We start from the raw sequence: 17,034 nt of genomic DNA, 5'->3' as shown, positions 1-17,034 counted from the left end.
GGGGAAGCCACCTCAAGTAGTAGAGCCGTAACAAGCACTGTACCCCAGGGAATGGTCTTGGGGCCTCTGCTGTTTGGGATATACTTCTCGGAGGTGCAGGCCAAATCTAGTGGGTTATGGCTGACCAAGTTTGCAGATGACTGCAAGCTGGGTGCTGTCATCAATTTCCCTTGTGATGTGGACATCCTCCAAGAGGGTCTCACCCAAACAAATGATTGGTGCCAGAAACATGGCCTTAAACTGAATGCCAAAAAATGCATCATCATCCCTTTCGGGGAGAGTGACATCCCCACAAATTATCACATTGATAATAAGGTCTTGAGCATGCAATCATTGGTGAGGGACTTGGGCACCTAGGTTGATAGCAAAATGACTTTGACTACCATATTGCCACCATTGTACAGAAAGCTTTCTACATGGCCCTCCTTATTAGTAAGGGTATCTCATCCATGGACAAGGTGGTCATAACATCCCTGTATTCTTCCCTTATAAGACCCATTATTGAGTACAATGCACCTTTCAGGATGTACGTCACAAAGCACATGCAGCAGCAGCTGGAGAGACCACAGAGGTTCCTCACCCAGAGAATCCAGGCCTCAAACATCTAACCTACACAGATAGGCTAAAAGCCCTGTCCCTCTACTCAGTCTCCTACAGACTCCTTAGCGGTGACCTCTGTCTGGCATACAAAGCAATCACAGACCCCACCCTAATGGGACTGCTGCATATACACAAGTCAAGCTCCACTCGAGTAACCCGCATTAGCGACCTCAACCTGGTCTGTGACATTAATAGGACTTAGTGGGACAGGTTTGTGTCCCAGAGACTCCCCTTTTGTGGAATAGACTCCCTCTCCATGTAAAGCAGAGTACCTCATTAACCCTTTTTAAGCACAACCTAGACAACTGGATGGGGAACAGAAAATACACCCCTGGGATTCCACCTGTGTCCCCACTGGACAGTGGCATAGGGTGCTGACTTGTTGGAACATGGGCTAAATTCTTGGCTAGGCTTGTAAGGACCTCTAGGCCAGTAGCCTAGTAACTTACTATGATCATGTGTAGGTCCGGATTCATGAACACCTACACACTACGTGTACACCATTTTGAATGAATATACAACAGAGGTTTAACTCCCACCTTCTTCTTCCTAATTTTAGTTTTTCTACTGATTGTCTTACAACTTTAAGTAATGACAGAGATTCATAAAGGTTACCACAATGTGTAGACTATGTCTACACTTACTCTAACCTTTCTAAGTGAATAGACAGCACAAAAATATGATAGGGATGTTCTTTGAATACTGATTGTGTACACTTAATGTTGGCATTCATGAGTCTTGCCAATAGTTTACCTTGATTTAATACAAATACTTGACACTAATACACACTTACCTATGCCGAGAATATTCAATTCATTTCATGCTAACTCCTATATAATGTCATAAATAAGAAGCTGGATAGGCTTCAAATTTCGTTAACAAGCACATGCTCGATTCATAGATGAGTACCGCAAGGCTCATTACTTTGTACTTTTTTATCTTTATCCAAACAATACAAAGAATTAACCTCACTTAGCTAAGCTTGCTGAGGGTTCAAAGCCTGGTGCTTTAGCTATAAATGTTAAAGACTACCAAAGTCTACAAAATGTGTTGGACATGGTGTATATCTGTTGAAATGTGAAAATGCTGAACTCCTGTAAGCAGCACAAAACTAGTTCTAACATGGTTCATGCAGGGGGGCATGTTGAAATCAAAACACCTACAGCATAAATATAGGTAACACAATTTGCAGGACTCATGTTAGCACTTTCAGGTTACACTTACATGAAGTTTAACATTTGAAGCTTTCAACATTTTGATATTTCAAACCTTTTATTCAGTGTTATGGTTTCTATTTTCAGCATAGTCAGTCACCCATATACACACACACACACACACACATATATATATATATATGTATATATATATATATATATATATATATATATATATATATATCTAGAGAGAGAGAGAGACACACACACACACACACACACACACACACACACACACACACACTGTTAAATACATCTGCATGTAAAAAAAATCAGAAACATTTTATAAAGAAGAACATATAACTAAAAAGTCTTTCTTACATCGAAGATTTAAGAAGATTAAGTCCAGTAAACTATATAGAGGTGTTTTAACCCTGGTGTACAAGGCAAATCTGTTGACTTGTTATACCCTTACCTGGTGATCTGGTTTATTTTGCAATAATGCACACCCAACACTAGGAACAATAGTTTATTACTAGAAATCAAGAATTATGGCAATCATAGTAAATTAATTTATTTCACAGCTCATGTGGCCTTTACATGGAACAAATTGTCAGTCATAATAAGGTTAGATAAGAACTTAGTCTTCTAAACAACTGCTGGGCAACTTTTTTGACTTAATTCATACAAGCTATTAGTAGTAAGACACGGGTTCCCAGGTAGCATCTCTCAAAGACTTGAGACTATTTTTATGAAATATTAAAGGGGGCATCAGGCTGATATAATGAGTGCAGAGGAAACCTACCAGAAGAATACTTTGGAGAGAGGGGAAAGGATATGACCAGAGACTAAAAGAACATACTTCTCAGCCTGCATGCTTAGAAATTGGGGATAAATGCTTTTGATAGGTACCTCAGGCTCCATTTCTGCGTGCAAAATTAGCATAAAGTCTGCATAAAGAACAGTCTATAACTCTTCCAGTCAGCTTCCAGTAAGATTGTGAGAATCTCAAAAAAGCAAGTTTAAAACATTGGGAGCGACAAATTTTAGAAAATTATAAGAGTATTATCATGTATTTATTGTGAGAATAGAACATTACAGAAAAATCTTCATCACAAATTTGTACATGCTTATTTCTGAGAATAGTTTCACTTGCAAAGTGATGGTAAGTCATATAACACCCCCACTAGTGACAGCAAAGTATAGTGTAAAATTTCCCATAGTGTCATTAAATGCATGATTTTATAAGGTAAGAAACAGCAAGCTATGCATATTTCTTTTTAAGCGAATTTAAAAACATTTGCAGAAAGGATGTTGTGGAATTAAAGTAAAATTCAGAAAGTCAAAACAGGGGTGTTGTCTTTAGTATGTTTGTAAAGTATCACTGACACTTGTTTCAGCCCTTTGCAGCCACAGTTTGTCACAGACAAATGTACGTGTTCTGACAGGGTATACCTACTTTCACCATGAGGAGGTCACATAAAATGTCCCCAAACAAAAGTTGTTATGGTAGTGTATTCACACGCATCTACCCATGCCATACACATGACTATGTGAAGGGACATGTGCAAGTGCGAGCATGTATGAGTGAGCGCACTTGTGAGCACACACACACACACACACACACACACACACACACACACACACACACACACACACACACACACACACACACTGCTTCTACCAGTACAGAACAATTACTATAATGGGGATTAAATGACAAAAGTAGTAGTCACTTTTATGAGTTCCAGCCAATTATAGCAACTTTATTGACTTTGCATATCTCTTATGATCAAAACAAACATAAAAATGACACAGTAGTGTATTGCAACTTGTTTCACACAAATGCATACTAGCCCTGCAATGCCAGATCAGTGATTGTTTAACTGTGTTCAAACAACAACATGAGTCAGATATTTTCATCCACTAATTGTAGCCAATTTATTAACAATGTACACCTCAGAAGTCTGAAGTTATCAAATAAAAATAATGTCAGAGGAAAGTATGTCATCTTGTTTCAAATTGTAACTGCCAAGCCAAATCAGTGATTATTTAACTGTTATCAAATAATAGTGGAGGTCAGTCATTTTCTTCTGCAGACTGTTTTGTACCCACCCATTATAGCCACATTATTGAATGCATTCACCTCAGGTGCTTCACAGGCACAAATAAAAACTGTTAATGACCGCAGTAATATATTTTTAACTTTCTTGACACAAGTGTTCACATTACATGTCTGATTATGATAAAAAAAAAATAATTGCCATGGTAAGTTTCAATCAAACACATGCCCATTCTCCAGTGCCAAGCCAGATAAAAGTGCAAAACATTATGGCCACAGTAAAGTATTAAAGGTCATTACTTTACATTGCCTCAGTATTGAGCACCATTAGTGATTAGTTTACCAGCAATCAGTGATTATTTGACAGCATTTTCTGACTGGTAAAAATTAATTAAAAAGGACAGCAGTCTTTGGGACATAAAGGGAATGAGAAGAATGCATGTATAAGTTCAAGGCAACAAAAATAGCATCACAAGTTAGAGAGGTGAAGACAAATATAGACAGGGAATTAGAAGTGTAAAGAAATAGAAGAAAGAAAAGTTTCTAAAAGTTACACGGGGCAAAATAAGTCTAAGATAGAGTAGCAGATACTGGTCAAGAAGGGAAAGGAGTATAGTGAGAATGTGATCAAGAAGAAATTGTTAATTTGCCATCTCAATCTTTGCAAAAGTGAATGAAAGTAAGGTGCAGCTTAGCAGGGAAGAAAATAAAAAATGAAAACATGGTGTACAATTAACAGTTTTGTACCAGGATAAATGTAGAAAACATCTGAATAATTAAAACAGGGAAAACTGCAGGCTCCTGACAACATATTGCCATAATCCCAAAGCACTTGGTAAGTACGCTTATAGGTCTGTTGGCAGGACTTTTTTTCAATCACAATGGAGCAGAGAGATTCCAGAGAGCTGACAACAGACCATGATAGTACAACAGTATAAGGTGGAGAAACAGCTGACCCTGCTATAACTACAGGCTCATAGGGCAGGTATCTCTTGCAGGGGAAAATTGTAGAGAAAATATTGAGGGAAAGGCTGCTTGGTTTCCACACCATATAAAAGCAGTCTTATCTCATGGGAGGAAAATTGGAAATATCAGTCCAAACTGGTCCAGTTTTGTGTCAAGATTATGCTGAAAGATGGAAGAGAAAAACTTGTGAATGTCATATACATTGACTTCAGTGAAGCCTTTTACACTAATGATCCATAGAGGAGAATTATAAGCAATTTAAAGGGAGTGGAATACAAAAGAAGCTTACCTGACAGATAGAGGTGTATCTGGGTGAGAAGAATCAAAATGTACCAGTGAGGGAAATCCTATGAAAGGAAAAGGGAGATGGTGAGTGAAGTCCCCCAAGTCCTAGAACCAGTGGTCTTTATTATCTCCATGTCAGGTGTTGTATAAGCACTGAGGACAATGTCAACCTGCTTGTGGATCAAAAAAAAAAAACATGGAGAATAGAGGAGGAATAATTCAGGAGAACTAAAGAGACTGGCAGAGTGGGTTGACAAGTGATAAATAAGGCTATATGCAGTGAAACATGACTTATTTCAACTAGGCTCGATTAACTCCAAAGTGGAATATTAACTGAGAGTTACTTTCTATAAACCACAGACCAAGAAAACAAACTTGTTATTAGAGTAATTACATAATCTAACCACCAGGTGTAAACCGAGGAAGCTGTAGCCAAGGCATCAAGTTGATTTAGCGATGAGAAACCTGGGTAACTTTATTTGGGAGGCAGAAGTGAGTCTTCCCTTCATAATTTCATCCCTTCCCATACTCTGTCTACAAGCATTCTGATTCACAATCAGTCAGTGTCTAGACATGGTCACTTAAGGCTACAAAGCTCTGCAGTCATATTAATCAAATATAGTGGCTTATTATTTATGGAATGTTGTTGAACTGTTGTGAATGTCACAGATTACAGGATCACATTTAGTTTATCTGGATACCATGAGGCTTTTTAGGCCTTTTACCATACAGCAGTCCTTGAAGCATGCTTCTTACTGTGAAAGAAATTAATGTTTTGGAAACAGTTATGATTTAGAAGTAATAGACTAATGTTTAAGAGACTGTTGACCTAGATACTTGGTTCTTAATTCAATTTACCCATCTGCATGCTAGTATGACCCTTATCTCTAATTTAATTATTGATCTTAGGTCATTCATGAAAAAAAAATCTGGTTTCTGTGAATATACTTGTTTGCAAAACTAAAAATAAAACACATACTTAAAACGTAAACCTTAAAGGTGCAATGAAGTCTGAGGTCATTGATTATCATGCATGAACAATGTACTTTCTACTTCAGTGCAAGACTGTAAAATAAACTGTTTATTATTCTTAACCCATGAATTTATAATTGCAGCGTATGATACAATTATTTGGGGCAATAATGTCCTCAGTTGGTGCAGCAGAAAAAGTTTTTGACTATTTAGACCGAGAGCCGTGTGTCTCAACTGATGGAAAACTAACGTCGGAGGAACTGAAAGGACACATTCTTTTCAACAGTGTCTCATTCAGTTATCCAACAAGGCCAGAGCAACAGGTGCTAATGGTACAGTATTCTTAAGCTTCTGTTTATTTATTTATGTGTGTATGTATGCATTTATTTATTTGATAACTGGGTAAATAGGGTAGCTATTAGATCCTCTTCAGCAGTAGAAAGATGTAGAAAAACACAGAAAACTATTGAGACACAGGAGTTTGAGATTGGACTCATCACTTTCTCTTGGTGGTGTGTTAGACCTTGTAGTTAAGCTGCAGTGTGCCTCTAGAGTTTCTGATAGGGATGCTCCAGGTGTGTTTTGGTATTATTATACTGCTAAGACACATTCTTTAATCCCTATAGTGTGGATCATAGCAGTGAATTTGAGTTTTTCCTGTTGTGCAGCTACATCAGGGATGCAAGGTACCACAAGGTAAGGTTATATTTTTCATTACTGACATTATTCAGTGTACCTACTAATTCTGCAGTGGGAATAAAGTAAAAGTGATAGGTAATACTTATACTAGGTCTTGTGTTTTGGTGACTTCACAGGTGCTGTACTATCTAGCTGCACCACTGTGGATATTCCACTGACTGGTATAAGACATGAGTCTGACTCTGACTGTGAAGGCAGTGAACCAAGCCACAGTGTTAACATCTGCTGACACTGTGTCTCAGCACGCCCCAAAGTCATACACACAAACCCAGTGACACAGAAACTTCCCACATTTTACTACAGTCCCCTTTACAACCATGTCACGTGAATATGCACACTGCTTAACATTATTTTCAGTTTCTACAACAGTCACACATTTCTCTGTGGAAGACGCTACACACTTACATTCCCCCTCCCTCCACCTGTGCAAATGATAACTGTTCCCTGCTTTTTGTACTTTGTTACTTGGTTTGCCTATGTCTGATTCACAGTGTGGCTAGTCTGTGCATGGGCAAGATCAGTTTGGTTGTGGGTCATGTTTACTATAGTGTATATTCTTAACTATGGCGAAAAGTTATGTGCCACTACCTGCTTCTTGGCAAGTGCCACAGTATGTACTGTACATTCACCAGTATCACATAGTACTGTACCTTGGCCAATGCCATGGTGTACTATACCTGACTCTGTCTGACATGATCATCCCCTGCTGCTTGGTATTCCACTATCATTTCGTCCGGCTCACCCTCCGTTGCCTGGTGTGGTGGAAGATGTTCCTCCAGCATACAGCCTCCCAGTTGCAAGTACTTCCTCAACAACATGTTGTGTAACATTTCACATACTGAGAACATCTTAGCTGATGTTCCAGGGTCATACTGTGGGGTACCACCAGATCCATCCTGCAGCAAAGGCATGTCATTAGCAACACAAACACATGCTCCACAATGACGGTTTGTGATAGGGCATATTTGTATCTATTATATATCTGGCATTTCCAATAAGATGTCCCTGGGGAAAGTCACCCCTCATAACATTTAGTACAAGTCACATATGTGCAACATATGGGAGTTATGGTAGCTGCCTGGGTCACCTGCAGACATTGTAGATAATACCCTGTGTATTACAAACCACCTGACAACTGATGGAGTGGTAATCTTTATGGTTCACATACATTCTTCCCAGCTCATGCACTGTGGCCTTTACTTCAATGTGAGTGTGGTCTGTGGCTCCCAGTATGTGAAGAAAACGGGCTGTGTCATACAAATCCTGCATTGTTATTGGGGTATGACAGAACCATGTACAATCCCCCACATGCTGTAGCATGGCATTGAGGAACTGGTAGTGTATTCTTGATGCAGATGGCTGGGATACCCCCACTGTATTACCTGTTGGTCACTGAAAGGACTCTAGCTAGTGTTCTTAGTCATACATACCTTAGTATTCACTAGGATAGGAAGTCCATTAATCCCATGGGCCTGCAGATGAGGGCAGCACATGTTTATCAGCTCCTGTGTGTGTCTCTGTCTACATGTTACTTGCCTGTGATGTTTGTGTCATGAATGGCATGGTATGGTAACATGGCATTTCCAAGGGAGATGATATGCACATCAGTAATTAACAGCAGCAAGTACAACCTGTTACATGTACATATTTGCTAAAGCTGTCACGGAGAATGAATGTGTTGTGTAATGTGCTTCTTATAACTTTCTTTTCAGAATGTTTCCTTTGAACTGAAACCTAGACAAATCACAGCACTGGTTGGGCCTAATGGCAGTGGGAAAACAACTTGTGTCCGCCTGCTGGAAAGATTTTATGAACCTAATTTTGGAGAGATTTTTCTTGATGGGATACCCTTGAATGAGTTTGACCACAAGTTCCTACATTCTAAGGTAAGTAATATGAATATTTTTTTCGAAGTAAGGACAGCACTTAAAATCCTTAGCAAAATTGTATCTCCAGAATCAGATCATGTATAGATGCAGTGAAGGTTTTCTTTTTTCAATTCCCCTGACATTTTTTTTTTTTTGCTTTTGTCATCACTTTTTCTGGAAACTGGAAACTTCAATTCTTCATTTTCCTTATTCAGTTAGCACATGTTCCCAGACACACATCGATGCCTTATTGCATCTGATATATTTGATCTGTTGACTAAAGTCTTAAATTGTATTACAGTCTTTCCTGCATCATTAATGTGCATTGATTTCATCCTTATTTTTGCTCTAGATTTTGAAATTGGATTTTTTTTGTAAAGCAGGAAAGCTACAGCATGTTTTTTGGTATTTTATTTTTCATTTACTGCTCACGTTTGATATCGTTGTACTGTCTCCAAAATTGTACAAATTAATCAAGGTGATGCTTGGCCGTAGCCAGGTGGAGTGATGAGCATTACTTCTTTGTTAATGTAGTATATTTACTGGCATTATACAGCTGCTGATGTTACCATCCTAGTGAGACAAACACCTCACATTACCTTTCTTGCTGTGTTGGCACTGGTCACTACAGCTGAAACTGAATTCCAGGACTTTTGTGGCTCAGTTAAAGTACTTTTAATCTTGTCTGCACTGAACCTGAGACACCAGCTTTCTGCATACCTGGTCAGCCTTCCTAAGTCCTTCCTTAGTATTCTCCCCTATCATTTACTACAGCATCCATCTTTGTGTCATCAGCAAAGATGCTGGTCATGTTTAGTATTCTTTTGGCTATGGCTAAAATGAACACACTGATGAGTACTAGACACAGTATTAGTACTTACTACACTTATCACTTCCATTATTCCCGACAATGTCTTTTTTAACCCGCTTTGCTCTGTCTTCAAGCCATAATGCAGTTTACTACCTCAGTGTATCTCCTATCATCATCCTCTGCAGTTTTCCTAGCAGCTGCCTCTGTGAGACACAGTCAAAGGCTTTGCTAAAGTCCAGGCAGACTATGCTTATCTATACTCTTCTGTCAAGTTCTCCTGTAGTCCAGGTATAGAACTGAAGTATGCTTTTCTTCACAATTCTTTCTGGCAAAATGAATATGTTGGTTGTTTTCCTTGAGAGTAAAGCTAATTGCCTTGTAGTTTAATGGATTTTTTCCTGTTTCATGGGTGACAGTCTTGGAGGATCCATTTCTGAGATAGTTGTGTGCTGAGCCAGTGATCTTTTGAAGATCTTCATAGCATTCCAGCTCTGTGTCCCTCAGCCTATGTTAAGATGACCACTTCCTGTTTCACCTGTTGCTCCTCTGTGTCTGTTCCATACCTCTCAGTTGTCTAGATTTTTGCAGAATGTCAAGATTTTTGCCTCATATTTTTGTTCTTTGCCTCATAAGATTTGTGGTTTTCTGTCAAATAACTGCATATTAAAGTCCATAAATAATGACGTACATGTGTTTCATGTTTCATACCCTTCAGAAAATGCATATTAACACAGAACCTGTTATCCTGGCAACTTTCTAAGTTTATAAGAGCAATATTTAAAATTTCTCCCCATTTTCTGGCCTTTGTCCCACCATCATTTTAGTTTTGGTCCAGATTTCTTGCACTAAGAGGTTGAGAAGTATTGTCCGTGTCATGAAGAGCAGGACAAAGTATGCATTCAGTACTTATTATTATTCTGTTTATACTGTAATCATTGTTTCATTCTCAGCCTGATGACATTTAGCCCACTCCTGTCATCCTTTCTACACCATACCTGAAAAATGTTTGTTTCCCTCCTAGACCCCTTTTGCCAGCTTCTTTTTGATATGCCTCTTTACTGCCTTCACTTTTTTGTCACCCTTTGAATTGCACTGCACATTCTCTGCCTCCATATCCAAACCATTCTACTTCTTGTATGCCCAGTTTTTGTTCTAAGCTCTAGGATCACTTTCATGCACAGCTTCATTGACCTTTTCCTCTTCCTCAAACCATTGTTCACAGCACATAGTACTGTTTGTCTCATCCATTTCCATAGCTTGTTCATGCATTCTTTTTGCTTCTAATCCCCTCCCTCATCTTTGATTTCCTCCCAGTTTAGCATAATCCGCCCTTGAAATCTCATTATCTTGTATTTTTGTTTGGTTTCTTACCATCTTCATTTATTCTAAACTGTACAGTAGAGTGATCACTATTGACTAATGATATCTGTACTTGGGCACCTCCATCCCACTTTTATCTTGGTTAGGACAATGTCCAGGACTATTTTCCTTTAAATATTGTCATGTATAACTTTGCATAACCTTTCACAGTTGTGGACCTCACTCTGTCTCCTCCCTGGAGCATGGGATCTCCCAGTCTCCTCACAGTAGATTTAGCCCTCCCTTGAAAACAGCTGGTCTCCTCCATGCTGAGAAGTAGCAGAGAGATGAAGGACAGAGAGCTGGCGGCAGAAAGCATTCTCAGAAATGTTACCACTGATTGCATTTATATTGATGCAGTAGCACTAACTCCCAGCCTCTGCCTTAACCACCTGGGTTGTTTCTCCTTGTTTTAATCCTTAATGTTACCTTGTCTACTTTATGGTGTGGTGTTTCCCAATCTCTGAATCCACATTTGACACCTTTCCTCATTTGAGTTTCTTTTCCACCTCTTACCCCCCACTTCCTGTCTTTCATTCCTAAATGATCAATTCCCTGGTACCTCCTTGTCCCTCCTTTTCTTTTCTGGCCCATGTTTGATAATACCAGCTAACATCTATGATCCTTGTTTAGCTATACTTCCTGTAGTTCACTAGTCTTCCCTCCCAGACTCTTTATACAGTGTTTCACACAAATACTGCCTTGGTGGCTCGCTTTTTTATTTTTAGTACTGTTTACAAGTTTTTGAGGCATTTGGCTTGTTTTTTGTTATATTCTTTATATATTATATTATATTATATTATATAGTAATGCTAATAAGCCATAATCAAGGTCTTTCTTCTTTGCGCATTTGTTATGTTTTTCATCTGGTTCCTCTTTGCCTAGGTCCTGAATACCTGCTCCTGCCTTCTACTTCTGTGAACCACCCTCACCCTTTTATCTTAAAGATGCATCCAAGGACATTGCTTTCCCAGTAGTTTCAACACCACTGCTACTTTGAGCCTAAAATGGTGACTGCCTCTGACTCAGAGCTGGTCTTTTTCCAGACCTTCCTCTATTCTGCTACTAGCCTACTCCTTAATTCTCTCTTTCCTTGCTGTGCTTGCTGCAGGCTATTCTGCTACCAGTCTGCTCCTTAATCCTCACTTTTCCTTGCTGTGCTTGCTGCAGCCAGTGGTAACATTTCAAGGAATGCTACCTACAGTTTTCTAGGCTTCATCTCTGTGCCCCTTCTAAGCCCTAGGGTTCTGAGTCACCTCCCCTCTACCAAACTAGGAATTTTAGTATGCCCTAGCGCTCTCTGCTAAATACAGCATGCTAGATTATTCTGACATTCTGTCACTTGCTTCTCATAGTGACCCAGAGCAATGTGAATCTCATAGCTTCGGTCTTGTAATGGGAGGTCCAGTCCTTCAGCTAGTTCATGCTATCTCTTTGCCCAGCTCTTCCTGTGCCCATACTCACTACTCAAACCCAGGTCACTGGTTTAATAATCAATGGTCCAACATCTACACCAACAAAGCCAGTACAAGTTCTGCAGCTTGTGTGCAAAACATAATTTTTTTTAGAGAAAATTGAACATTTTAAAAGTGATAGCCAGCTCTGTTGTCAGTACCATACATTGACTTGTAAGAAAGATGGAATGCATTAAATTACAGGAGGGTAGAAGAAGGAAAGAAGGAGACGGATAGAGAAAAGTGGGAAGCTCAGGATTGTGAATGAAGTATACACAGTAATGCAGACTCTGAAACAATGAACTTGAAGGCTGAAAACATGGAAAAATGTCAGTGAACACAAACAGTTCTTCAACAGAAAATTTTTGATTCTTGTCTTTTTTCAGTCATAACATGACATTCTTTCTATCAGTTTATTTTTTTTAGTTCATGACTTTCTGTCCTTCAGTTTACCATGAATAGATTAATAGATATTCCAAGGCCTGTGAGTCTCATGACCCAGCTTACCATGAATAAATTCATAGATATTCCAAGACCACTGAGTCTCATGGCCCAGCTTACCCTGAATAGATTAATAGATATTCCAAGGCCAGTGAGTCTCATAACCCAGTTTACCATGAATAGATTCATAGATATTCCAAGGCCTGTGAGTCTCATGACCCAGCTTACCATGAATAGATTCATAGATATTCCAAGGCCTGTGAGTCTCATGACCCAGCTTACCATGAATAGATTCATAGATATTCCAAGGCCTGTGAGTCTCATGACCCAGCTTACCATGAATAGATTCATAGATATTCCAAGGCCTGTGAGTCTCATGACCCAGCTTACCATGAATAGATTCATAGATATTCCAAGGCTAGTGAGTCTCATGACCCAGCTTACCATGAATAGATTCATAGATATTCCAAGGCCTGTGAGTCTCATGACCCAGCTTACCATGAATAGATTCATAGATATTCCAAGGCCAGCCAGTCTAAAAAAAATGGTGGCACTCAAGAAAGCTGTGCTTGTTAGCTTATGATACAGGATTGCTTAATCTCCCTTATTTTTCTGGCAAAAATAAGAGAAAATTAGTTTCCAGTTATTTAAATGATGTTACAGTAAGTTACAGCAGAAAGAAACTTCTGGAAATCAAGTATTCAATTGTGCCATCGTTCTGGTTGGATTCCCTACTTACTATTCTTGAGTGCCGCCATTATTTTATTTTTTTTTTAGACTGGCTGTCCTTGGAATATCTATGAATCTATTCATGGTAAGCTAGGTCATGAGACTCACAGGCTTTAAAGTACCAAGCTCTATATCCAATCTGACGTCTCTTGCTTTTAATTGTGTCTATCCATGAGACCTGTGAGTCCCTACTAGGGAACACTACAAAGCCATTGTACATAATCACTTTGGTTTATATTTTCTAATGTTCTCCAACTTCTTGTGTAATCTATGTAAGTTTGTCTATTTGGAGCTTTTCTCCCCAGGCCTCCCCTAAAAATGGACATGTATCCAGTCGGACTATCCCGGTAAGCAAATGTAAAATGAAACAAATAAATAAGTAGAGAGCATCCGGGGCCTATAATACTCACAGAACTGCTGGAACTCAACATCCTAACTAAACAAGCTTCAAAGTACCTAAATCAGGGAATGGAAGGTTTGGGAACAATCAGGATGAGACCCAAAAGGAAGCGATGTAACAGAAGCAGGAAAAGAGGCTGCAGACCTGGAATTGCTGCCAGATTGAAAACAAACCCTCACAGGCCTGCACTTCCCTCAGTTCTGTTAGCAAATGTATGCTCATTAGACAATAAGATGGACTTTCTCGGGCTTGAGCTCAACACCACAAACAAGGTGATAAATTCCTGTCTGTTGATCTTTACAGAGACTTGGTTAAATAATAGGATTACTGGCAGTGCTATAACCCTTGATGGTTTCACTTTGTTCAGAGATGATAGGAACCTAACTCTGTGTGGAAAAGCTAAGGGAGGAGGAGTATGCATTTTTGTGAATGATAGCTGGTGCAAAAACCTTAACATTGTAAATGAACATTGCTTTGTAAATGTGGAATGTCTGATACTGAAATGCAAACCTTTGTATGTGCCCAGAGAACTAAATGGTGTCTATGTGGCAGCTGTATATATACCACCGAGTGCTAACATCACTGAAGCACTGAGTGTACTGTATAATACTATATGTGAGCTGCAACGCAAGAATTCTGATTGTGCATTTATGATAGCTGGTGACTTCAACAAAGCAGATCTCCGGGATGTGCTGCCCAGTTACTACCAAACTGTGGATTTTCCCACAAGGGGAGCAAATACTCTGGACAAGGCTTGCACTAACATAAAAGGGGCATACAGAGCTGTACAACAACCAAACCTGGGTGGCTTTGATCACATCTCCATAAAACTAATACCGGCTTACAAACCTCTTTTGATCAGAGATGAGCCCACTGTGAAACAAATTAGGGTATGTCATGAAGGAGCCATGGAAAGTCTCAGGGACTGCTTTGAAACCACAAACTGGGATTCTTCAGGGAGGCAGCCATGTTGAACAATCTGGTGAATATAGGTGAATATACTGAGACAACTATGGCTTATATATCCAAATGTGTGGAGGATGTAACAAACATGATAAATATTAAAGTAAGAGCCAACCAAAAGCATGGCTAAACAACAATGTGTACGAGTTGCTGAGGGCAAGAAACACTGCTTTTGGGGCAAAGGATAAGAAGGGTCTAAGTGTTGCAAGGGCTAATCTAAAAAAGTGTATCAAGGAGGCCAACAAGGAGTATGGAAAGAGGATACAAGGATGCTTCGAGGATGCAAAAGACTCAGGAAGCCTGTGGCATGGTATTCAACAGCTAACTTGACTACAAGTCAACCAAGTCAGCTCAGTGCAATGATAACACTGAATTTCTGGACAATCTAAACATATTTTATGGCAGGTTTGAAGAGAAAAACAACCTGGAGGCTGTAAAGCTTCTCAATGACCAAAAGGAGGCAGTACTTAACTTCAGTGCTGTGGATGTAAGGAACTAGCTGAGAAAACTGAACCCCGGGAAGGCTGCTGGCCCTGATAACATTCTGGGGAAAGTATTGAAAGGTTGTGCAGACCAACTGAGCATAGTCCTGACAGACATCTGCAATACCTTGCTTGTCCAGGAAGAAGTGCCAGCATGCTTCAAAGTTACCAACATAATCCCTCTGCCCAAAAAAGCCAACCCCACCTGCCTAAATGATTACAGGCCAGTGGCCCATACATCAAATGTAATGAAATGCTTCAAAAGACTGGTTAAATGGCATTTGACTACAGTACTACCCCCATCATTTGACCCACTGCAGTTTGCCTACTGGGCAAACAGATCAACTGCTGATGCCATTTTGGTAGCACTTCACCTCACATTGGAGCATCTTAAAGAGAAGAACAGCTATGCCAGGCGGTTGTTTATAGATTTCAGCTTGGAATTCAATATGGTGATTCCACTGCAACTTATAGAAAAGCTAATCAACCTTGGCATAAAATAAAGGGCTGTGCAACTGGATCCTCAATTTCCTGACTGGAAGACCACGGAGGACGTGTGCTGGTAACAACACTTCAGGGAGTTTTACAATCAACACTGGAGTATCCCAGGGCTGTGTGCTGAGTCCTCTACTGTTCACAGTCCTTACCCATGACTGTTCTGGGAAACCTAGCAACAACCACATCATCAGATTTGCAGATGACACCACAGTGGTAGGACTCGTAAGTGGTGATGACAAGAGTGGATAGAGGAGTGAGGTCAACTCCTTGATTGAATGGTGCAGTAACAAAAATTTGGACCTCAACATCAATAAAACAAAATAAATTATTATTGACTTCAGAAATAGCTCTGCCATGCACCTGGCCCTCAAGATCAATGGTGAAGAAGTGGATAGAGTCCAGACTACAGAGTTCCTGGGTGTACTTATATCAGAGGATCTTTCTTGGAGTACAAACACAGGCCAACTAATTAAAAAAGTTCACCAGTGACTCCACTTCCTGAGAAGGCTGAGAAAGGCAAAGCTCTCGATGAATGATCTAATTACCTTCTACAGAGGAGCCATCGAGAGCATTATCACCAGCAACTGCACTGTATGGTTCGGTAACAGCACAATGGCTGAAAGGAAATAAACTGCAAAGAATAATAAGAACAACAGAAAAGATCATGGGCACTAGTATTCTTACCTTACAGGAGCTCTTTGAACTGAGAGGTAAAAAGAGGTCCCGCAAAATACTGAGTGACACTTCTCATCCAGTGCATGGTTGGTTCACTAAACTTTCTTCTGGTACAAGGTTATGGAGTATCCGCTGTAGGACCTCCAGATACATGAACAGTTTTTATCCAACTGCAGTAAGACTCATTAGTGCAGACATAAATCTGGATGTATCAAAACTATACTAGATTGTTACGCTCCCATTCTTTTTATTTTCTTTGTTTCTGTACCGTAATTCTATTTATTTATTGCATACTAAAATTAATATATTCTCATTTACTCATTTAAGTGCAATTCCAGTCACTTCCTTTTGTGCAATATCACCCAATCTCACCTCTGTGTATAGTGTACTTTTCTTTTCATGTGTTAATTATCTAGTAGTCAGTGTTGTCCAACGTAATAAATAGTGTACAAGCATGTGCTACAACTACTTAGATATTTAGTTTTGTACTATAGTTATTGTTTATTCTTTAATATTTATCATGTCTATCTTTTTGTGTTTGTTTTCTCCTGTAAAAGAGCTGACACTCAAAATTTCATTTAGGCAGCACTTGTGTTTCCTAAATGAAAATAAAGTT

At 39.4% G+C, this 17,034-nt stretch overlaps 1 protein-coding gene across 2 annotated transcripts in view; it reads left to right on the top strand.

Moving 5' to 3' along the window:
- The window catches only part of LOC122811456 (ABC-type oligopeptide transporter ABCB9-like), a 272,428-nt gene that overhangs the window by 176,441 nt on the left and 78,953 nt on the right, over positions 1-17,034 (top strand). For both annotated transcript variants that reach the window (XM_044083308.1, XM_044083309.1), the window contains exons 8-9: positions 6,183-6,371; positions 8,451-8,624. In XM_044083308.1, coding sequence (XP_043939243.1) covers positions 6,183-6,371; positions 8,451-8,624 — 363 coding nt within the window. The remainder of the gene's footprint in view (positions 1-6,182; positions 6,372-8,450; positions 8,625-17,034) is intronic.

This window comes from Protopterus annectens, chromosome 9.part0 (genome assembly GCF_019279795.1).
Source record: "Protopterus annectens isolate FY-2018-M chromosome 9.part0, PAN1.0, whole genome shotgun sequence".
Taxonomy (NCBI): domain Eukaryota; kingdom Metazoa; phylum Chordata; order Ceratodontiformes; family Protopteridae; genus Protopterus; species Protopterus annectens.
The sequence above is the reverse complement of the archived record's forward strand: the minus strand, read 5'-3'. Positions and strand labels throughout refer to the sequence as shown.